Source organism: Neophocaena asiaeorientalis, unplaced genomic scaffold (assembly GCF_003031525.2).
Source record: "Neophocaena asiaeorientalis asiaeorientalis breed wild unplaced genomic scaffold, Neophocaena_asiaeorientalis_V1.1 scaffold347, whole genome shotgun sequence".
NCBI classification, from domain to species: Eukaryota; Metazoa; Chordata; class Mammalia; order Artiodactyla; family Phocoenidae; genus Neophocaena; species Neophocaena asiaeorientalis.
The window spans coordinates 935,733-960,384 of NW_020171818.1; the positions used below are offsets into that span (position 1 = coordinate 935,733).

The 24,652-nt window shown below is 34.7% G+C and overlaps 1 protein-coding gene across 4 annotated transcripts in view; it reads right to left on the reverse strand.

Annotated features, from left to right (window-relative positions):
- CDC42BPA (CDC42 binding protein kinase alpha) overlaps positions 1–24,652 on the reverse strand; it is a 306,002-nt gene that overhangs the window by 241,120 nt on the left and 40,230 nt on the right. For all 4 annotated transcript variants that reach the window (XM_024739083.1, XM_024739069.1, XM_024739060.1 and 1 more), the window contains exon 2: positions 7,748–7,839. In XM_024739083.1, the coding sequence (XP_024594851.1) occupies positions 7,748–7,839 (92 nt within the window). The remainder of the gene's footprint in view (positions 1–7,747; positions 7,840–24,652) is intronic.

The following is a 24,652-nucleotide window of genomic DNA, read 5'->3' on the forward strand; positions in this document are numbered from 1 at the left end:
AACTATACATTTGTCCAAATCCATACAATATATAATACAACACCAAGAGTGAACCCTAATGTAAACTATAGACTTTAGCTGATGATGTGTCAATGTAGATCCATCAGTTGTAACATATATACCAGCTTGTGTGGTAGGCTGATAGTGGGAGAGGCTGCACATGTGCAAGGTCAACGGGTATATAGGAACTCTGTGTACTTTGCACTCGGTTTTGCTGTGGACATAGAACTGCTCTAAAAATCAAAGCCTATTAAAAAAGTCAATCAGGGCTTCCCTGATGGTGCAGTGGTTGAGGGTCTGCCTGCCAGTGCAGGGGACGCAGGTTCGTGTCCCGGTCCAGGAGGATCCCACATGCCGCGGAGTGGCTGGGCCTGTGAGCCATGGCCGCTGGGCCTGCGCGTCCGGAGCCTGTGCTCAGCGATGGGAGAGGCCACGGCAGTGAGAGACCCGGGTACCGCAAAAAAAAAAAAAAGTCAATCAAAGTAGCACACCGAATTTACATAATAAAAGAGCAAATCCATATGATTATTAAATTCTTAGCAAACTAGTAATAGAAGACAACTTCTTCAATCAGATAAAGGGTTCCCTCAAAAACACCTACAATTAACATCATACTTACTAGTCAAACACTAAATCCTTTCTCCCTGAATTCAGGAATAAAGTAAGGATATATATACCCTCATGACACCTATTCAACATTGTATTAGAGGTCCAAATTAGTATAATAAGTCAACATAAAGAAATAGAATGTATAAAGTCTGGAAAGTGAGAAGGACAGTATGATTGTCCTATTCTCAGACAATATGATTGTTTACACAGAACAACTAAGAAAGTAGCAACCAAAACAACAAAAAACTATTTAAATAATAATAAATGAATTTAGAAAATAAAGTCAGATACAAAAATGAGTGGTGTACATAGCACAGGGAGATCAGCTCAGTGCTTTGTGACCACCTAGAGGGGTGGGATAGGGAGGGTGGGAGGGAGATGCAAGAGGGAGGGGATATGGGAATATCTGTACACGTATAGCTGATTTACTTTGTTATACAGCAGAAACTAACAAACCATTGTAAAGCAGTTATACTCCAATAAAGATGTTAAAAAAAAAAAATGAGTGGTGTATCTACATACTAACAGCATACTATTTGAAATATAAAATTTTAAATGTCATTTACCATAGCATCAAAAAACATTAAAAATTTAGCAATAAATTTAACAAATTATGAACAAGACCTGTACACTAAAATTAAAAAAAATTTTGAGAAAAATTAAAATAGACCTTAAAAGACAAAGAAAAATTCCTTGTTCATGGACTACCTACTAGACTCATGATTGTTTAGATGTCAGTCCTCACAAAATTGATCTATAAACTGAATGCAAACTCAATTTCAATACCACTAGGCTTTCATGGAAACTGACACAGTGATTCTAAAATTTATATAATAATGCAAAAGTCTTCAAATAGTTAAGACAATTTTGCAAAAAGAACAAAGGAGGAGGACTTACACTCAGACTTCATTACATACTCTCAACTCTACAGTATAAAGCTACAGAATCAAGATTGTGTGGTACTGACATAAGAACAGACAAAGGTATCAGTGAAATAGAATAGAAAGAGCAGAAGTAGGTCAACATGTATACGGTCAACTGATTCTTTTGACAAAGGTACTGAAGTAATTCAATAGAGGAGAAACAGCCTTTTCAACAAATTGTGCTGAAACAACTGGATATCCATATGGAAAAAAATGAACCTCAATCCCTATCTCACATCATACATGAATTAATTTGAAATGAATCACCAATCTAACATAAGAGCTAAAATTATAAAGGTTTTAGGAAAAAAACATAGGTAAATATCTGTGACCTAGATATAAATAAGAATTTCTTATAAAGAACATGGAAAATAATAACCGTAAGAGAAAAAACTGATAAAATTAAACCACCAAAATTTAAAACTTCTGCTCATCAGAAGACATTTTTAAGAAAATTAACAGGCAAGCTATGCAGCCTTTGAGAAAATATTGACAAAACATACATCTGACAAAAGACATTTATAAATGTGAAGAATTCTTACAACTCAATGATGACACAAATACCTCATTTTTTTTAATGAGCAAAGAATGGTGAATAAGCACACAGAAACTCATCATTATGTTGATATATAACACAAATCCACATAACAATGCAATTTAAGACCATGAGATACTATTACACACCCATTAGAATGACTGAAATTTAAAAGACTAACAAAAAAATATTGGTGAGAACATGGAACTGGTGGGAATATAAAATGGTACAACCCCACTGGAAAAAATGTGCCAGTTTCTTTTAAATTTAAATGTGCACCTACCACTTAACATAGCAGTTCCACTCCTAGGTATTTATCCAAGGAAAATGAAAACATATTTCCATAAAAACTTGTACAAGAATATTCACATCAGTTTTAATCCTAACAGCCAAAAATGAGAAACAATACAAATGTTCATCAATAGAAGGATAGTGGTATATAGCTTACCAATCAGCAATAAAAAGTATTACTACATTTGATCACAAGAATAGATCTCACAGACATTATTCTGAGCAAAAGAGGCCAGACACAAAAGAGTACATATGGTATGATTTCCATTTATATGAAATTTTCAAACGGCCAAAACTAATCCATAGTTAAAATTTACAACAGTGGTTGCCATTTGATGGACGTTATGGGGAAGTAACAGGAAAGGGAACTTCTTAGGGTGATGGAAATGTTCTATAACTTGATAAGGGTGAATCCATTTGTCAAAACTCATGGAACTGTACATAAACAATTGGTGTTATTTCAACATATATACAATTTACCTCAAAAGATGTAAACAAACCAAATAAAAATTGCACTCCTAGTCTAGATGGACTCACCAGAGAATTTTTCCAAACATATAAGGAAATAATAATATTCTCAAACTCAGAAAATTGAGAAAGTGCAAATACTTCCCAAATTGTCTTATGAGCTAAGCATAACATTTTAAAAATATAAGGAAATTAAAAGATAGGTAAAATAAAGTTCAATCTTTTTCATGCACATAACAAAACAAATGGTAAACAAAATACTAGCAAATCAAAACCAACAATATACTAAAAGAATACATAAGGAACAACTGGATTGATATAGTAATCCAATATTGGTATATTTAAAAATTAATCAATATTATATCCACATTAACTAAATACAGAGGTCAAATCATATCATCAAAATAGATATAAAAAAAAGCTTTTAATAAAAGTTAACTCTAATGCATGATAAAAGCTCTCAACAGACTAGGACTAAAAGGAAAACTTCCTTTACCTAAAAAAGAGTAACTTCCTTAACCTAAAAAAAGAGTAACAATTCTTTTTTAAAAAGCTGTTGCAAACTTCATACTTACCCCTGAAATCACAAACCAGAAAAAAATTGATTTTCAACAACTGCACTTAATATTTTAAGGAAGAAACTCTCTATTGTAATAATATAGGAGAAAGAAATAACAAGTATAACTAAAGAAAGAAAAAAAGCTGTCATTATTTGGAAATGGTATGACTGTGTACATGAAAAGTCTTTTAAATTTATAAACTAGAATTAATAAGTTAATATATCAGATGCTTAAATACAAAATCACTACACAAAAATTAATTGTATTTCTAGTCTAGCAACATGGTTACAAAATGAAATCTAAAAATATCATTTACAGGCTCATCAACAAACATCAAAGACTGATAAATAAATTTAATGAAATATGAAAAAGAATTCTACATTAAAAACTACTAAAATTAATAAAAGTAACACATATAGGGTCAGCTGATTCACAATGGAGCTTCCTTTGCAATCAAATGTAGAAAAAGTAGTCTTTAAATAGATGATGCTGAGAAACCCACAAAGAATAAAATGAACCTTGACCTATACCTCACAAAACACAAAATAATACCAGATGGATCATAGACCTAAATGAAAAAGATTTTTTTTTTATAGATTACATAAGATAACAGAGGAAAATATCTTCATGACCTTCAGGGTAGAAAATAACTTTTTTAACGAACACAAAAAAGCACTAATCATAAAGAAAAGCTTAATTAAATGTACTTCACCAAAAACTAAGATCTTCTGTTCCATAAAAGATCTATACAGAGAGGGAAAAGCCAAGCCACACACAGGAAGACATTTTGTTTAATACACACACACACACACACACACACACACAACTTCCAACAAAGGACTTGTATCCAGAATATACCAGTAAGTCAGACAACCTACCCACCTGCTCCCACTCCCCCAATCCCAAAATGTGCACTTATGAAAAATGATATCCAAGTCATATGAAGTAATTTGAAAATGGGCTCAACTTTGTTATTAGGAAATGTAAAATGAAATCACAATCCAATACCACTACTCATCCACCAAAAAATGTCCAAAGTTTAAAAAATGATGCAAGTGTTGGTGAGGTTGTGAAGCAACTGGGACCTTAATACACTGTTGGTCGGAGTACAAATTGACAACCAATTGGGATATTATTTGGCACTACCAACTAAGACTAAATATGCCTAACATGCAACCCAGAAATTCCACTAGGGTTATATCAAACACAGATGAGTGCTTCTACCTCCCAAAAGACATGTACATGAATGTTCATAACAACATTATTAACAGTGGCCAAAAACTATAAACTTGAATACCTACCAACACTAGTATGGATAAAATACTTGTGGTATATTCATATAGAGGAATACTCTGAACCAATAAAAAACAAAAATGAATCACACAAACATAATATCGAGCAAAAGAAGACAGAAACAAAAGAATATATATAATTCCACTAATATAACATTCAAAAACAGGCAAAATAAATCTATAATTATAGAAGTCAGAATAGATGGTTAATGAGAAGGTGGTTATCCACATAGAGGGGGCAATGGGAGCCTATCTTGATCTGCATAATAGTTACAGAAGTTCATGCAAATGTACAAATCCATTAAGCTATGTGTGTATGTAACACAATTTTTTTAAGACCTCAAAATAAATGTATTTTCAGACAAAAAATGCAGATAATTTATCTCAGCAGACTTGGCAAAATACTAAAGGGAATTTTTAAGTCAAAAGGAAAATTATATCAAAGACAAGTATATGAATATAAATAAGTATGTGAATGTGAAGAGTAAGAAAAAATGTAAATACATGGGTAAAGCTAAAATGAATAGGGACACTATAATCGTATCTTTTGGGGTTTCAAATATATGTAGAGCTAATGACAATGAAAGGTAAATTTGGGTAAATGGGAACTGGCAAAATACAAATTTACCAAGAATACAAGTGGCAATCTCTAGGGAAACCAATAAAAGAGGGTACAACTCAGAAATGAATAGAAGGGGGAAAGAATAATTTAAAATACTCAGTTAATCCAAGAATTGAGAGAAACATAATACAGAATGGACAAGACAAACAGAAAACTAATAGTAATATGTAATGTAATTACATTAAATGTCAACTGACTACACTCCAATTAAGGATAAGACATCAGACTAGATCAAAAAATAAAAACTATATTCTACTTAACACTAAACATATAAAGTAAAAGCTGAAACTAACAGGGTGGAGCAAGATATTTAATGCAGAAGACTAATAAAAAGAGCTAGAATCATTCTACTAACATCAGATTAAGTAAAGTTTAACTCAAAAAGCATTACTTAGAGATAACAAGGATCATTGTATCATGATAAAAGAGTTAATCACTAGGGAGATATAATAACTTGATATTTGTTATCAGTGAAAACTGAAAAAAATAAGAAAGAAATAAGCAAATCCTCTCTCAGGAAATGAAATATCACACAGATAAAACAGTTAAGGATATGGAAGATTTAAATAAGATTAATGTCTTTTACCTAATTGATATTTACAGAACACTGCACAGCAAATTTCAAAGACTTGAAATCAGACAATGTATATTCTCTGACTGCTCTGGAATTACATTATAACTCAAAAACAGAAATATAACTAAAAACCCTCCAAATGCTTAGAAACAGAGCGATAAAGTTCTAAAATCATAGATCAAAAAAAACCATGACAGAAATTTAAAATCACATTGGAAATCACATTGTATTTTGAGGAAATCTATAATGAAAATATGACATATCAAAACTTTGCTATAGCTAAAGCTGCTTAGAGGAAAAAGTATAGCACATTTGAAAAGATTTAGAAATCAATGCTCTAAGCATCTAACTCAAAAAGTTAGAAAAAGAACAGCAAGTTGAAACCAAAGGGAGAAAGGAACGTTAAAAGATAAAAGCAGAAATTAATGAAACAGAAAATAAATCTACCATAGAAAAATACAAAGGGCAAATGTTAATTCATTGAAAAAATAACAGAATTGATAAACCGCTAAGTGTAACAAATGAAAAAAATGAGAAGTGCAAACGACCAATGTAGTAATAAATATGAAAAATCAGATGACATGGATGAACCTAGCAAAACTGACACATCTATACAAAATATCCAAATAGTTCAATTTCAATTTTAAAAATTAATTATATAATTTAAAACTCTCTCTCTAGGAACCTCCAGGCTCAAATGGCTTCACCAGTGAAATCTTCTAAGCATATAAGAAAGAAATAATAACAATCTTCTCAAACTCCTCTAAAGAACAGTAAAAAAGGAAATACCTCCCTCTTTTTATGAGGCCAGAATAACCAAGATACCAAAATCTGATCAGGATGTGATAAGTAGGAAAATTACAGGCCAATTTCTCTCAAAGATCCAAAACACACACAACACACACAAATAGCAAACTGAGTCCAAAGGTAAATTAAAAGGATAATACATCCCAACAAAGTTGGCTTATTTTCGAAATGCAAGGTTACTTTCACATTGAAAATAAACCAGTGTAACTCAACACATTAACAGAATAAAGGAGAAAAGCTGTGAGTGTCTCAAAAGATGCTGATAAAGCATTTTATTAAAATCCAAAACAATTCATGATTTTAAAAGTAAAATTAGCAAGGTTGCTGGGTATGAGGTCAATAAACAGAATTCAATTGTGTCTAACTACTAGCAAAAACAATTAGAAAATGAAACTTAACCAATAATTCTAATTAAAATAACATAAAGAATATCACATACCTAGGAATAAATCTGCTGAAAGATGTATAAATCCACTCTACTGAATGGAAACTACAAATCATTAGTGGGTTAAATTTATAAAGCCCTAAATAAATGAAGGCATATACCATGTTCATGGATTGGCTGACTCAATATTGTTAAGATGTCAATTATCTACAAAGTAATCTCTAGTTTCAGGGCAATCCTAATCAAAATTCCAGCAGATGTGTGGGTGCTGGGTGTGGATGTGGATTTTTATGAGTAGGTAAAAACTGAAACACTTATTCTAAAATTATATGAAAATATAAATGGCCAAGAACAGAGAAGAGGGAGGAAGTTAGAGTATACACACTACCAGATATCAAGACTTCTTAAACTAAAATAATTTAAGGCAGTGAGAGACAAACAGGCCAATGGAACAGAAGAGAGTACAGAAACATACTCAAACTTCAATGACATATGAAAAACAGAAATATCTTGGAAAAAAATTCCATGTAGAAAGACTTCATTCAGAAGTTTAATGATTTCTGATCAATGATATCAACTACAACACCAAGTAAATAATATTTCAGTTAAATTCTCTCACAGACTGTATAAAATAGCTTGCAAAACAATTATCAGATCTTCTATAAAATCTTTATCTCTTACCTCTCCAAAAGCCCCTCGACCAATCACCTTTAATATTTCAAAGTCTTCTCTATGTAATCGCATCTGTTTCACTTTAGAAGTAAATGGTTTAGCTGAAACAAAAAGGCAACATCAATTACTTAATGAACTGTGATACAAATTAGATATAAATAATGATATTTCTTACTTAAACAATAAAAATGAAAATAAGGATTAAGGATTACACCAAAGTATTTAATAGTCTCATCAAACTATATTGAGAAAAAACAGATTTAATTTCCATATGATGTTTATTTCTTATATATGAATTATATTTTGGGTGAGAAACATTTTTTTAAACACCAAATAATGCAAAGTACTAGTGATGTACAAATCAGACCAATTTATTCTCATTTTAAACATTCCGTGTATTCTAACTCAATGCTAGATACATATTTTAGCACAAAGGTCCAAGAAGTAAAAGCAAATTTCTTGGCACCACAGAGAAATTCAGAAATCCCCACCAAGTAAATTAATATTTGTCACACTCATTCATTTATTGATCATTTTAACACGCCTTTAGCAAGAGCTGACATTATACAAAGTATGGTGGCAATTACTGGAGTTTAAAACAAATATAATTACAATATGGTACCTTCATTCAAGAACTTCTCAGTCTTCAGAAATAGATACAGTATGTACACACATATAACACCGTAATGTGATAAAAGTTTCTAATAGAGATAAATACAAAGTGCTTCAGGATCAGTGAAAATGGAACCCTAATTCTCTTGTAAGAACACTGTTTCACAGAGGAACTAACGTTGGATCTGGACCTTGAGGACTAAGTAGACGTTTGCTAATTTGCCTGTTTGCAATGTACTATAAATATTCCCAACAGAGGGAGCAATATAAGCAAATGAAGAGAGACAAGAAAGTGAACTTGGGTGATAATGGTAAATAATCCACTGTTGTTATAGAATTATAAGAAGAAATACAAAGAAATCAGGGCTAGAAAATGGAAAATGGAAGTGGCCTTGGATGCCATGCAAGGAACTTAGACATTATTCTATTAATTATAGGGAACATATTGACATTTTTTTTTAAATTATAAAACCAACTACATGTTCTGCTGCCTTAAGAGAAATTTAGACCTGTCTCCTTTCCTCCCCTCATGTCCCTCCTTATTCTCACACAAAAAGAAGTTAATACAATTAAATAGTCACTGTATATGGGTACAGCTCTCTTCTCTTTCCTACCATGCACAAGAGTGTGGAAGATCAAAGGGATGTATTTGAGCATTAGAAAGGGAAAGAGACACAGCAGGCCTTACCACTTGCTTTGGTCTAAAGGTATTTAGCCCTAACTACCAATACTTTAGGAAAGAGGGGTATTCCACATTGCAAAACCCAGTCTACTAGAGATTTCTGCATTGGTGTTTTAGATTATAAGGAAAGGAAATAGAGATTGAATCTCTATTTGGAATTCACACAACAGAAAAGATGATCAAAGAAACAGATCAAATTTGAATAAAGGTATAAAGGATCTCATACCGTAAGAGAGAGAAGATGTAAAACCATGGCAGCCAGGAAGTGAACATTTTGATAAAATGACCAAGACATCTTGGTTTTGAACAAACTGGACTGGACAAACGGTGAGACTGTGGCAACTGGGATTCAGTCAGGGTCCTAACAGGAAATAAATTATCCCAATCTGAGGAAGGCTTATTTACAAATAGACTATTTACAAAGGTATAGGTGGGTTATAAGGGAATGGCAAGGAAGAGTGAAATCATCTTGAGACTAGTGTCCCTCCCTTTCCCAGCTTCTACACAAGCATATCAGGAATACTTGGTTAAGAATAGTACACATAGAAATGTGTAAATTAAAAATAAAGATGTGGAGCCAGCCAGTGTGAGAAGAGTGCTAGGCTAGTTGCTAGCTAGAGCTGGAAAATATCACAAAGCAGCCTACATTACACTTAACAGTTCTTTACTTCTTTTACTTCACTGTTTATTACCCTGACTCCCTCAAGATTTCCAAATACCTTAATCCAAATAGACAGTATGTTCTATATCTTTGTCTCGTTCTGACCCTAAATGCAAACAGCACTTCATCACAGACAACTATGTTTATTCTTAAAGAATAATTCTGTGTATACCTTCCTCTGGGTAACATCCTACTTATCTAAAAGGTTAGAAATCTAGGTATTTCAATCCTCTAAAACATTACCGTAAAGCAGGGAAAGAAACTCTTTTTTAAAACTAGAGTAACTGAAATACAATTCAGGTAAGCAAATGATTGTTGAAACAATCTTTTAGCAAGGTACAAAGGATAACAATATGTCAAAATATAAATGATGTTATCTTTCCATGCAATAGTATACACCCTGAAAGCACCAAGCAAATGAATACTGTTAAATCATGCATAATTAGGATTAAGGATTTTATGAGCTATCCACGCTTTATGGGAGCCTGTAGTATTAACATAAACTAAAAGAATAATTCTGTCCATTCTTTACTTCCTAGAACCTGCTAGTAAAAATCCCATTTCTTTGACATAGCAAAATTATTCTATTTTCAGACATTCAAAAATGAGTTAAGTCACAAATTTCTTCAGAAGGCTCATAGTTTACTAATTATTTATTCAATTCACTCAAAAAGTAACTTTGAATACCCGCTATATGCCAAGCATTTTATAAGATGTTAGAAGTACGAAGATAAATAAAATAGTCCCTGTCCTCAAGTAAACAAATTATGCAATAAGTGTTACCCTCCCATTTTAAATTTTCAGTGTGTTTAAAACAGACTTACACCCAAAAAATTATGCTCACATTACAAGAAATGAGAGAAATGCAAATAAACTTACTGCTAATATTCTATTATTTAACAACCAAACATGCCAAAAATAAAAAACCTGAAACCACCAAGTGTTTGCCGGAGTACGAATAACAGGTATTCTCACACATAACTGGTAGGACTGTTAATTACAACCTCTGTGGACAAGATTTGGTTTTCTTTTTCATTCTCTTAACATGACATTTTACTTAAAAAGATTTTAGAAGCTGATATATCTTTGTATACCTTGAGATAAACGTTACCTGGTTATAACGTAATTTTTTAATATATAGATGAAATTGCTTTGCTTTGATTTTACTTAGGAATCTTACATTTGTGTTTATAAACAATTCTGGTTTACAATTATATTTTTTCTATACTATCGTCATCTGGTTTGGTACCAATAATAAACCAACCTCATTAACTATGTTGAGTAGCTTCCTTTCCTTTTCTTTTCTCTAAAATAAAATAATTCCAGGTTTTTCAAAGATCTCAATGTGAAAAACAAAACTACAAACCTTTTAGAAGACAATAAAGGAGAATATGACTATAAGGTCTGCTAAAACTTGCCAGTGAAACATCTTGCACGTGTCATTTTGTTGGATTTTTAATATTTCTCTTCTTTCACACTGTCATTTTCATTTTTCTATTTCTACCTGTGACAACTGTATTAATTATATTTTTCTAAGAAATTATATATTGCACTGAAATTTTCAAATTTATTGGAATAGGGTGACAATATTCTTCTCTTTATAAAACTCTACTATATGAATAGGTTTGATCCCTTTTTAGTTACTAATATTATATATTTAGGTCTATTTTCATTATTTTTCTTTACTAATATTGCTGGAAAGTTTGCATATTTTACAACTATTTTTCCAAATATACATTATTTAGACTTGTTTATCCTTTCTAAAATTCTGTGGAGTTTTCTCTTCTGTTTTAGTAGGTTCTTACCTGAATTTACATAAAATTTCAAAAAAAGTAAATAAAGGCTAATGTTAACCCTCGGCTCTCTCCCACCAAAAAATCAATATAGCCATACTGATATTAGATGAAAGAGGTATTGGGTGGGGAGGCATTAGTGGAATAGAAATTAAAAGGAGTCATACATAATGATTTAAAAAAAACCCAGCTGAAATTAACCAGGACACAATAAGTCTAAACATGTATACACCCAACAACATAACCTCCAAATGTGTAAAGCCAAATTGACAGACATAAAAGAAGAAATAAACTCACCTTCCTAAAGGGAGATTTTACTCTCTCTCTCAGTAACTCATAGCCCAAGCAGACCAAAACACAAACAATTTTTTTAGTGTATTGAGTGGCATACATGTAACACTCCACCTATGAGGTGAAGAATTAATTTTCAAACACACACTGAACCTCTACAAATTTTTATAATATGCAAGGCATAAAACTACCTCCAACAAAATTCAAAGTATTGGGAACACAAAAATAAAATTCTATGAGTACTATGCAATTAATACAATTAGAAATCAAGAACAGAAAGACCAGAGGAAAGCCCATAAGCTCTGAAATCGGACAATAATTTTGAAGAAGAAAGTAATAAGGTAATTAGAAAATATTCAGAACTACTTAATAAAAATATTACATATCAAGACTTCTAGAATATAACTGGGGGGGAGGGGAAAGCCCTCAATATTTATACTGGGAAAGAAGGAAGGCTGAAAATTTAGGTGTCAAATATGTTAAGGTCAGATCAAGAGACTAAAATCAAAGTAGAAGGAAAAACAAATATAAGGAAGAAAAAAATTAAATTAATTAATTAATTAATATCACTTACAACTACACATCTGCCAAAGACAGATAACTGGACTCTAATCACAAGGAAATAATCAGACAAACTTAAATTCAGGAACAATCTATAAAATAACTGGCCTGTGGTATGACAAGTTTCAAGACACAACAAGGACACTGAAAGACAAAAAATGTCTAAAGAACTGCTCCAGATTAAAAGATTCTAAAGAGACATTAAAACTAAATGCAGGGCTTCCCTGGTGGCGCAGTGGTTGAGAGTCCGCCTGCCGATGCAGGGGACACGGGTTCGTGCCCCGGTCCGGGAGGACCCCACATGCCGTGGAGCGGCTGGGCCCGTGAGCCGTGGCCACTGAGCCTGCGCGTCCGGAGCCTGTGCTCCGCAACGGGAGAGGCCACAACAGTGAGAGGCCCGCGTACCACACACACACACACACACAAAAAAAAAACGAAAAACTAAATGCAGAATTCCCTGGCGATCCAGTGGTTAGGACTCCACCCTTTCACTGACAAGAGTGCGGGTTCTACCCCGGGTTGGAGAACTAAGATCTCGCAAGCCACATAGCATGGCCAAAAAATAAATAAATTAAATAAAATAAAAACTAAATGCAGGCTTCCCTGGTGGCGCAGGGGTTGAGAATCTGCCTGCCAATGCAGGGGATGTGGGTTCGAGCCCTGATCTGGGAAGATCCCACATGCCACGGAGCAACTAGGCCCGTGAGCCACAACTACTGAGCCTGCACGTCTGGAGCCTGCGCTCCGCAACGAGAGGCCGTGACAGTGAGAAGCCCACGCACCGCGATGAAGAGTGGCCCCTGCTCGCCGCAACTAGAGAAAGCCCTCGCACAGAAACGAAGACCCAACACAGCCAAAAATAAAAAAAATAAATAAAATATTGAATACATAACTACTTTAAAAAAAAAAACTAAATGCAATGTGTAATAATAGACTGGAACTCATAGCCAAAAATAATAAACATTGCTATAAAGGATATTATTGGGATAACTGGTGAAATTTCAATATTAAATATGTATTACATAATGTATCAGGGTTAAATTTGCTAAATTACTAATTGTACTGTGGAGATATCTAAGAGAATGCTTTCATTTCTGAGAAAACAGATGTCGAAGTATGTACAGGTAAGGAGTCAGGATATCTATACACATAAGAATGAACATAGATCCTTATTTTATACCAAATACAAAAATTAACTCAAAGTGCATCGAAGATCTCAACTTAAAAGTTAAAACTATAAATACTTGTAGAAGAAAACATAGGGGAAAATCTTCATGGCAACAATTTCGTGCACATGACACAAAAAGCACAGGCAATAAAAGAAAAAAATAGATAAACTGGTTTCATCAAAATTTAAAACTTTTGTACATCAAAGTTTAGTATTAAAGAGAGAAATATAAAAACCTACAGAATGGTGAAAAATATTTGCAAATCATATATTTGAAAAAGAATTAATACTAGAACATATAAAGAACTCCTACAACTCAACAATTGAAAAACAGCCCTATTAAAAAATGGGCAAAGGTTTGATTAAATATTTCTCCAAAGATATACAAATAGCCAAAAAGCACATGAAAAGTTACTAAACACCAATAATTAGGGAAATGGAAACCAAAACCACAATGAGATATCACTTCACACCCTCTAGGATAGCTATAAATAATAATAACAATAATAATAAAAAATAAGTAAATTTTACAAAACAGAAAATAACAAGTGTTGACAAGGATTTAGAGAAACTGGAACCCTCATGCATTACTGGTGGGAATGTAAAATACTTTTTATGTATGAATGTAAAAAGCTATTTTGGAAAAGTTTGGCAGTTCCTCAAAAAACTGAACATAGATTTACCTTATGACCCAGCAGTTCTATTTTTAGATATATATCCAAAGGAATTGAAAAAAGGGATTCCAATAGATCCCTGTACACCAATGTTTATTACAGCATTATTCACAATAGCCAAAGGTCCATCAACAGATGAATGGATAAACAAAATGTGGTATACACATACAACAACAGTTCAACCTAAAAAAGAAATAAAAGTCTGATACATGCTCCAACATGGATGAATGTTGAAAACATTATGATAAATTGTTAAAAGAAATAAGCCAGACATAAAAAGGCAATTCTTGTTTGACTCACCTTATATGAAATATCTAGAACAGGCAAATTCATAGAGACAGAAAATAGATTAAAGGTTACCAGGTGCTGGAGGGAGAGTGGAAAATGGGGAGTCATTGCTTAATGGTTATAGAATTTCTCTTTGGGATGATGAAAAGTTGTAGAAATAGACAGTGGTGATGGTTGCACAACACTGTGAATGTAATTAATGCCAATAAATTGTATGGTTAAAATGGCAATTTTGTATTACATACAGTTGGCCCTTGAACAACACGGGTTTGAACTGCAAAGGGCCACTTACAAGCGGATTTTTTTCAATAAATACATACTGCAGTACTACACTATCTGCAGTTGGTTCTGAACCTCTGATGCAGAATCGCAGATGCAGATGGCCCACTATAAAGTTATAGGTGCATCTTCCACTGTGCAGGGGTCAGCACCCTTAATCTCCACATTGTCAATTGTACTTTACCACAACTTTTTTAAATTAATAAGATAAAACAGTAAGATAATACCACTGAATTGCATACTTCAAATGAGTGAATTGTTTACTCTGTGAATTATATTTCAATAAAGCTTTTTAAGGAAGAAACCTTAACATACACACACACACAGACACACAGACACACAGACACACACACACATACACACACACACACACACAGTTTGACAAGATGGGTTTCTTACCATGGCTGTTACTCCCAGACTCTAACTCTCCCCCTTCCTTAAGAGAATCTAAGCTGGGGGGAAGTATTATCTTTGTCTTACAGGAAACCACCAGAAGAGAAAAACAAGAGGCCACCAGACCTGGTTAGAACTGGTGAAACCCAAGATGGTGAGAGACCTGACCTCCAGTAGACCCTGAGCCTCATTACACGTTCACTGTAATACATTAGCATGCTAAATGACACACCCACCAACAGCCATGACAGGAAGTACCGGACCATAGCAGGAAGAAAAGGAGGTGGCATACAGTTCCAGGAAGAACACTGCCTATTCCAGTAAAACCAATGCATGTGCCTCCCCCTCATTAACCCTACGTTTAAAAATCTCGCCTTGACTGCTCCCCCTAAAAGAAACTGATTTGCGAACTAAGTTCCTGCTTCTCCGTTCTCTGGCCATTGAACAAAGCTTGTGCTGTTTCAGTCTCAGCAATGGTTTGGTTACTGGCTGTGTAAATCCTCACGGGAAAAGACTCTCCCCCCACACCGCACCCCCACTGAGGCAGGGGGCTTTGACCAGACTGGGGCCCAAGTGGGGGTCCACAGAGACAATCCAGCAATGGGTTGATACATAAAGGCCTTATTAGAACTGAAAATGGAGCATAACTATAATTCAGATAAATTATAACATCAATCTCCAATACTTAAAAGGAGCTTTGATTTCTACTATATCTCAGGGTCACAAAACAAAGGTATTAGTAATACATACTTCAAGTTCCTCCGAAGGATAAAGCAGAAGTCCCAAAAAAAAGTTGCTGCAGAGCTAACACTTAAGGTATATTATACCTATTATTATAATCTGTGGTACAAATAAGCAACAATAACTATTAAATCTATAGAGGGGTATATACGTATCTTATGATACTCAGATAGTACAAAGAAAATGAACCCAAACAAAGTTAAAAGCTGTACAATTTATTACTGAGCACTCCATTCACAATGTCTGAGACAGTTTAAAAGATGCCCTAACACATTATTAGAGCTGAGGGTCAGATACTAAATGTAATCATGAAATAGAATGAGATGATTCACAATTTCAACTACTGGAACATTTATTTCTATATTGCATTTGAAATTTTTGATTATACACTCAATTTACTGCCAAAAGTTCATTAGCACTATCTAACAAAAATGCTTTATTTATTTATTTATTTATGTCTGCGTTGGGTCTTCGTTGCTGTGTGTAGGCTTTCTCTAGTTGCAGTGAGTGGGGGGCTTCTCTTTGTTGCAGAGCACAGGCTCTAGGTACACAGGCTTCAGTAGTTGTGGCACGCAGGCTCAGTAGTTGTGGCTTGCAGGCTCACTGATTGTGGTGCACAGGCTTAGTTGCTCTGCGGCATGTGGGATCTTCCCGGACCAGGGCTCGAACCCATGTCCCCTGCATTGGCAGGCGGATTCTTAACCACTGCACCACCAGGGAAGTCCCCAAAAATGCTTTATACAAAGATATGTAAAAAAAGAATCATGAATTCTATCTACCAAAAGGCCATTTCAGGCACTTGGTGTAATTTAAATAATTTTGGCTATATAAGACTAGTTGCAAAAACTCTGTATTCATTACAGTAATTTTCAAAGAATTAATAATCACTACACTACTGTCCTTGACAAAAATCAAGGCAATATAAGGGCCCAATCCAGTCTGCTGTACTGCTAAACAATGGCTATGTCTATACTGAATGCTATATTCAGTGACCTTTCACAAAGTACTACACCATCTAATGATAACAATATGTTGACTTTCTTTAGTGCTGTCCAGTTCAGTGCTTTCACTTGTGGCACATACTTTCTGAAATCTGTGCCACGCCACCTCGCTCTCCTTTCTCTGAAAATCTCCCCTAGAATCTCAGGGGAAGGTTAAGTATATACTGTGGGGCCACACTTCACAGGTCAGAGTAAAGTGATCCAGAGTAGAAAATTGACCAAAGCTGTGGAACAAATAATTTACAACTGAACTCAGAAAGACTTAGTCTCTGCAAGTGGTTATAAGAATTAACATAAAAACTCAGTAGTTATTGGGGTAAGCGTTCTACCACAAGGCTAAAAGCTGGGGAGAAAATTAGTTCTGCAGAAAAATACCAAGCACATGCATGAAGAGAAGGAGAGATGAATGACAAGTATTATTATTCCCATTTTACAGAAAAGAAAACAGGTTCAGAAAGGTAAAATAAATTCTGAAGATTACTAGTAAGTGGTACTAATAGGATTGAAGCTCTTATCTGTCAGGCTCCAAAGCCTTTCCAATATAACATGTCTCTTTCTTCCCAAAAGTTCTGAAATTAACACAGATACTGGAATTTAAGAAATCAAATATGAAATAATTCTAAGTTAAAAAAACTCTCTGAAGCTGGAAAGAAAGCATATTTCTATCTGAGCCACTCACATACTGCCTGGTTCACTGTACACTGATAAACGAATGGATAAATGAATGAATGATTCTAAAGTAAAAAGAATTCAAAGTTTCAATATGACATGCCAGGTATACCTTGCAAGGCATACCCTTTTCCCTGCTGAATGTAGCCCAAGATCTAAACATGGAGTCTCCTTCAGTCCTCCCCTCCAGCCTGCCTCCTCCCAACAGCTACTGTCCAGGCCTCATGGGAACAGTCTGCTGGTTTCAAACCACTGGTAATATTAGCTGCCATGGCTTGAGAAAGGAACCTAGTTAGTGGTTCCAACAGAAAAAGAAAGTGGAAAGTGAGAAGATGAAGAATAAAAACAAAGACAGAGCCTGAAGGCATAAAGAGGCCTAGAAGAGAACAGCGAGTACTGGAGCAAGAGATTTTAACCTTCCCTTCATCCATGATTCTGCTTCCTCCCTTTCCTCTCAGATTTCTCCAGTGGGTGTCCATCCTTCCATGTGTCCTCTCCCTTATCCTTTCTACTGCATGTCCTTCCACTATGGATGCTGATACTAATCTGCAGTGGAGGAACATGAGAATCAGGGACCAAAACTAAGGCAGGGAGAAAATCCATGCAAAAGGGAGGGAGGAAGAGAAATACGAGGGAGCAATGACAAAGGAATAGTTACTGAAGTCACATTAAACTTTTACCAATTTTATCAGGTTTTATGTCTATATTTTACAAATAAAATATACAATGTAGTTTTAACTTAATATATAGTAAATTATGAAATATACTGCAACTGTATACTAATCACCTGTACAAAGAACAAAATTACAAGTGGTATGTTTCTGAGATGTTTAGCAATGACAGGAAGACAAGTGTAGCACTGTGTTATTCATTTTTAAGCCCATAAAATAGTATCTTTGACAGAGTATTTTTTAATTTTTTAAATAACTGATTACTGAAAGAAGTTTCCAAATAGTCCATACGTGTTTATGGTTTTGGCACCTTAACAGGCAAAGGTAACAGGGATCCACACACATAAAACCATGCAACAAACCCACAGAAATGCTGAATAAGAGACACCCATGAGAAATTTTAAATATACATTCAAACTCAAAAAACAGAGAGAGAGAGAGAGAGAGAGAGAGAGAGAGACATGGGGAAATTCCCAAGAGCCAGAAATAAAGAAGTCCAATCAAAACACAGGTGCAGATGCTGCAAAAAGCATAATATTGGTCCTGGGCACAGTCGCTAACAGATCCACAGGAAACATGCGGGTATTGCTCATGACCCAAGAGGGGGAAAAGAATGGAATCAATACTCCTGATTAAAATCAGGACCCAGGACCCTTTCTCCACGTAAGGGAATAACAAAAATTCTGACTCTTGGTTTAGGTGAGCAGCCCAGGATGGAGTGGGGGGTAATGTAATGGGGGAGCATGTGACAGTTTGGAGTCTGAATTTATACTGCTCATGTGGCAAAGGAATCCTCAGCCAAGAAATTAGTATTAAATCTAGTCCCAACCCCACAGAGCAAAGCACTCAGAGAGAGGAGCACTCAACCCAGAAAAATGTACCCCAATCAAAAGTGAGCTCGCAATCTAAAAATTTAAACCACATGAGGAAATAGTCCACCATAGTGTAAAGTAGGCAATTGAAACAAACAGGAACATTAGTACCCCCAAGAACTCAAGAGAATAGTATGATCTAAAAAACACCATAAAATAAGTGGATAATGATGACTAAGAGATAGAATATAAATGATAAAACAGATACAAAAATCTACCAAAAAAGTCAAGAAATTAAAGGTATAGTCATTGAAATTTAATGTTATTTTAAATAGTAACATGTGCATATATGATAAAATAATGAATTTAAATCACCAATTTACTTCTCTATATGCTGTTTATAACTACTCAAACCTTATTTAAAATAAAAAAAAAACCTCTTAATCAATAACTCAAAAAAAGGGAGAGTTTACAGAGAGATCACAGACTACTTCAAGAATATGGTATAAGGCTATGAACTCCTCCCAAAGAAAAAGCACAGGGCTTCCCTGGTGGCGCAGTGGTTGAGAGTCCGCCTGCTGATGCAGGGCACACGGGTTCGTGCCCCGGTCCGGGAAGATCCCACATGCCACGGAGTGGCTGGGCCCGTGAGCCATGGCCGCTGAGCCTGTGTGTCCGGAGCCTGTGCTCCACAACGGGAGAGGCCACAACAGTGAGAGGCCCGCGTACCGCAAAAAAAAAAAAAAAAAAAAAAAAAAGAAAAACAAAGAAAAAGCACATATACCTCAAATTTTATATATCATACAGAAAGATTACTAAATACTTCATAATCCTAGATTCAGAAATGATGTTCTACCAATGTATGGATACCAAGGGGGAAAGGGGTGGGGTGGGAGGAACTGGGAGATTGGGATTGACATATATACAGTACTATGTAAAAAATTGATAAATAATGATAACCTACTGTATAGCACAGGGAACTCTACTTAATGCACTGTGGTGTCCTAAATGGGAGGGAAACCCAAAAGGGAGGGGATATATGTATATGTATGGCTGATTCATTTTGCTGTGCAGTAGAAGCTAGCACAACATTGTAAAGCAACTATACTCCAATAAAAATTAATTTAAAATAAAAGAAGAGAACTACCATACAACCCAGCAATCCCACTACTGGGCATATACCCTGAGAAAACCAAAATTCAAAAAGAGTCATGTACTACAATGTTCATTGCAGCTCTATTTACAATAGCCCGGAGATGGAAAGAACCTAAGTGACCATCATCGGACGAATGGATAAAGAAGATGTGGCACATATATACAATGGAATATTACTCAGCCATAAAAAGAAACGAAATTGGGTTATTTGTCGTGAGGTGGATGGACCTAGAGTCTGTCATACAGAGTGAAGTCAGAAAGAGAAAAACAAATACCATATGCTAACACATATATATGGAATCTAAAAAAAAAAAAAAATGGCTATGAAGAACCTAGGGACAGGACAGGAATAAAGACGCAGACATAGAGAATGGACTTGAGGACACGGGGAGGGGGAAGGGTAAGCTGGGACGAAGTGAGAGAGTGGCATGGACTTATACATATTACCAAATATAAAATAGATAGCTAGTAGGAAGCAGCCACATAGCACAGGGAGATCAGCTCAGTGCTTTGTGACCACCTAGAGGGGTGGGATAGGGAGGGTGGGAGGGAGACGCAAGAGGGAGGAGATATGGGATATGGGGATACATATATATATATATATATATGTATAGCTGATTCACTTTGCTATAAAGCAGAAACTAACCCACCATTGTAAAGCAATTATACTCCAATAAAGATGTTTAAAAAAAAAAACCACAAAAATAAAATAAAATTCTCCCACCTAAGAAAACAAAAAAGAAAATATAAATACAAAAACATAAGTTAAAAAAAGAAATCACGTTCTAAAAGGTATTAAGTATGTAGACATATTAAACCAAATTACATGTCATCACAGAAAATATCACCTGATTTTTAAAAAAATCAGCCTTTTAAGCCATATGATAGCCTGAGAATGTCATTTTCCACATTCCCAGCATCAATGAATTCTACTTCCTATGACACACTAGAAGGAACTAGGAACTAGACAGCGTGAACTTATTGCACAGATTTAAAAACATCTTTCTTTACAAAACCTTTCTTTCCTTACAAAATATTTCTTTAAAATAAAAACCGGTGGTGAGCCAGATTTGTCCAATGGTGTCATAGCTTCCTGAACCCTGGACCAACAAAACAATGAAACAGAAATAAGTTATTTGCACACATATACCTAAATGAATGCATAGGAAAAGAGTCTAAAAGGATATAGGCCAAACAATTAATACAGAGAACTTCTGTGAAAGAGAATGGACATAGGGCACAGAAAAGGAGGGATTTTCACCTTTACTACTGAAAGCAGAGAAACATTTGATTAAGAATATGGAATCTGAGGTCAGACAGACCTGAGTTCAAGGTTAGGGTTTGTCACTTATTAGCTATGTGATCTCATACTATTTACTTATCTTTTATGAACCTCATTGCAAAATAGAAATAATAGAACCTAAGTCAACAGGTTGGTTGTTTTTTCAGTTTTATTTTGTGGTAAATATATATGACATAAAATATGTCATTTTAACCACTTTTGAGGGTACATCACTGGCATTAATTACATTCACAATGTTGTACAACCATCACTGCTTTCTATTTCCAAAACTTGTTCATCACCCCAAACAGAAACTCTGCAACCATTAAGCAATTGCTCCCCATTCCCCTTTTGCTCCAGTCCCTGGTAAACTCTATGATCTACTTTATTTCTCTCTGATTTGCCTGTTCTAGGTATCTCATATAAGTGGAACCATACAACATGTGGTTTATTTCTGGCTTATTTCACTTAGCATAATGTTTTCAAGGGTCATCCATGTTGTAGCACGTATCATAACTTCATTCCTTTTTAGGGCTGAATCATACTCCAGTGTGTGTGTGTGTTTGTGTGTGTGTGTGTGTGTGTGTGTGTGTGTGTGTCACATTCTTTTATCCATTCATCAGTTAATGAACACGGGTTATTGTGAATAATGCTGCTGGGAACACTGGTATACAGTACCTTCATGCTATTGTTGTGTTGTTTTACAATTAAATAAGAAAATAAAATACTTAACATGATATTTCATGTATATAAAGGCTCAATAAATGCTAATTATACTTATATATTGTTTGAATGGTTTAAATAATCCTGTGTTCATGTATTGGGTTGGCCAAAAAGTTAGTTTGGGATTATGGAAAAACTCGAACAAACTTTTTGGCCAACCCAATATAACATGTAAATTTTTAAAAATAACTGTTCCTAAGAGCATGATCTGATGGTAAAACAATCATATAACTAAAGAAAGAATGTGTCCAGGAGGACGATATTGATCAGGAGAGAATATTTGTGAGTGAGAAACCTAAGCAGTAGTCTTTCATGCACAGTAGATGGGGATGCTGACAAATGAACAAAACATTAATCCACCTGACATGTCATTCCTGCCATGGAATAGCCCATTCCTCACATGGGCTATCAGAACTTAAATCCATTAGAGTAACTATCCTTATTCCAGCTCCATTCTTCAGGCAAACTTCTAATAAAATATTTTCTGCAAGAAAAAAAAAGCACCAGTAGGGCTGACACAACTAACTCCAATGCTCGATAGATAGATTCTTTATTGTAAATCACTAAACTAGCATTCTAAATTCACCCACTTTGCTTCCTACAAGACTAGCAAATATATTAGCATCCCTAATTTGATCAGTTCTGTAAGGTTGAGTCTCATAAATTCACCAATAAAATGTCTTCATTAATCATTTAATTCTACATTTAATTCCTTATTGAGCTCCTGTTCAGTACCAGCCACTGTGCTAGAAATGACTAGTTAGTCTTCCCATAGTAACAATTTACTCTCATCACATACTTCTTTCAAATATCTTCAGTTATCACCATTATTAATAATGCATAAATAAATAATAGGTTCACAGGAAATTTTATATAACAGTTTTATGGGAAGTAAATCTCAAAAAAGAGAAAATATAGACATTATATAAATTTATTTCCACTCAGCTGGTGAGAACACTACTATAAAATGGTGTTTTTAAATTATTCCATATGTTTAAAATATGACAAAAGTAAAAAAAAATAGTTGGCCACTTTGTTTATATTTTTTACATGTTTTTAAAACATTTAAAAAGAAATATGAAGGGTCTTGTTTTACCAGCTATTAAAAATGTATTTAAAAAGTATCAGTCTAGGGGCTTCCCTGGTGGCACAGTGGTTGGGAGGCCGCCTGCCAATGCAGGAGACGTGGGTTAGAGCCCTGGTCCGGGAAGATCCCACATGCCTTGGAGCAGCTGGGCCCCTGTGCCATAGCCGCAGAGCCAGCGCTCTGGAGCCCGTGAGCTGCAACTACTGAGCCCACGTGCTACAACTACTGAAGCCTGCACGCCTAGAGCCCGTGCTCCGCAGCAAGAGAAGCCACCGCAATGAGAAGCCCATGCAATGCAATGAACAGGAGGCCCCACTCGCTGCAACTAGAGAAAGCCCGCGCGCAGCAACAAAGATCCAACGAAGCCAAAAATAAATAAATAATATAAATTTATTTTTTTAAAAAGTATCAGTCTAAATATAGGTAGATTATCTAAAAAACAACCTATGTATACCATAAATGTATTAGGACATTTTTATGATCTTGGGATGAGGAGGAACTTTTCTAATCATATGCCAAAAGCAAAAACTCTAAAGGAAAAGACAGAAAGATTTAACAGAATTTTAAAGTTACTTTTTTTTTTTTTTGCGGTACGTGGGCCTCTCCCTGCTGTGGCCTCTCCCATTGCGGAGTACAGGCTCCGGACGCGCAGGCCCAGCAGCCATGGCTCGTGGGCCCAGCCGCTCTGCAGCATGTGGGATCTTCCTGGACCAGGGCACAAACCCGTGTCCCCTGCACCAGCAGGTGGACTCTCAACCACTGCACCACTAGGGAAGCCCTAAAGTTACATTTTTAATTGAAGTATAGTTGATTTACAATATTATATTAGTTTCAGGTGTACAGCATAGTGATTCAGTATTTTTGCATATTATACACCATTATAAGTTATTACAAGATAATGGCTATAATTCCCTGTGCTATACAATATATCCTTGTTGCTCATCTAAAATTTATAGATTTTTTAAATTCTCTGAATAAATTTAAAAGAAAATTATATTACAAACAGGGAAAATACCTGTAAACTGTGAAGGTCAAAGGGTTGCTATTCCTAAAATTCAAAGAGCTCTTGCAATGTAGTTAGAGAAAAAGAACTTTATAATAGAAAATGGGGCAAATGGTAGGTAATTTTTTTTAATAACTTGATTTTAAAACATACATTTAAAAAGCCTTAAATCAAATATATCAAATAATTAAGAGCTCTGTCTTCACAGTTTGGATCCTGAGTTCCAAACCTGACTGTAATTGAATAGCTATGTAATACTGGATAAGTTTCTTAACCTAATTCTCAGTTTCTTTATGGAGACTATTTATTAACCCAAAGGTACTGGCAAGATAAGGTAAGTATTTTATAAACAGATAAGATGAAAAAAT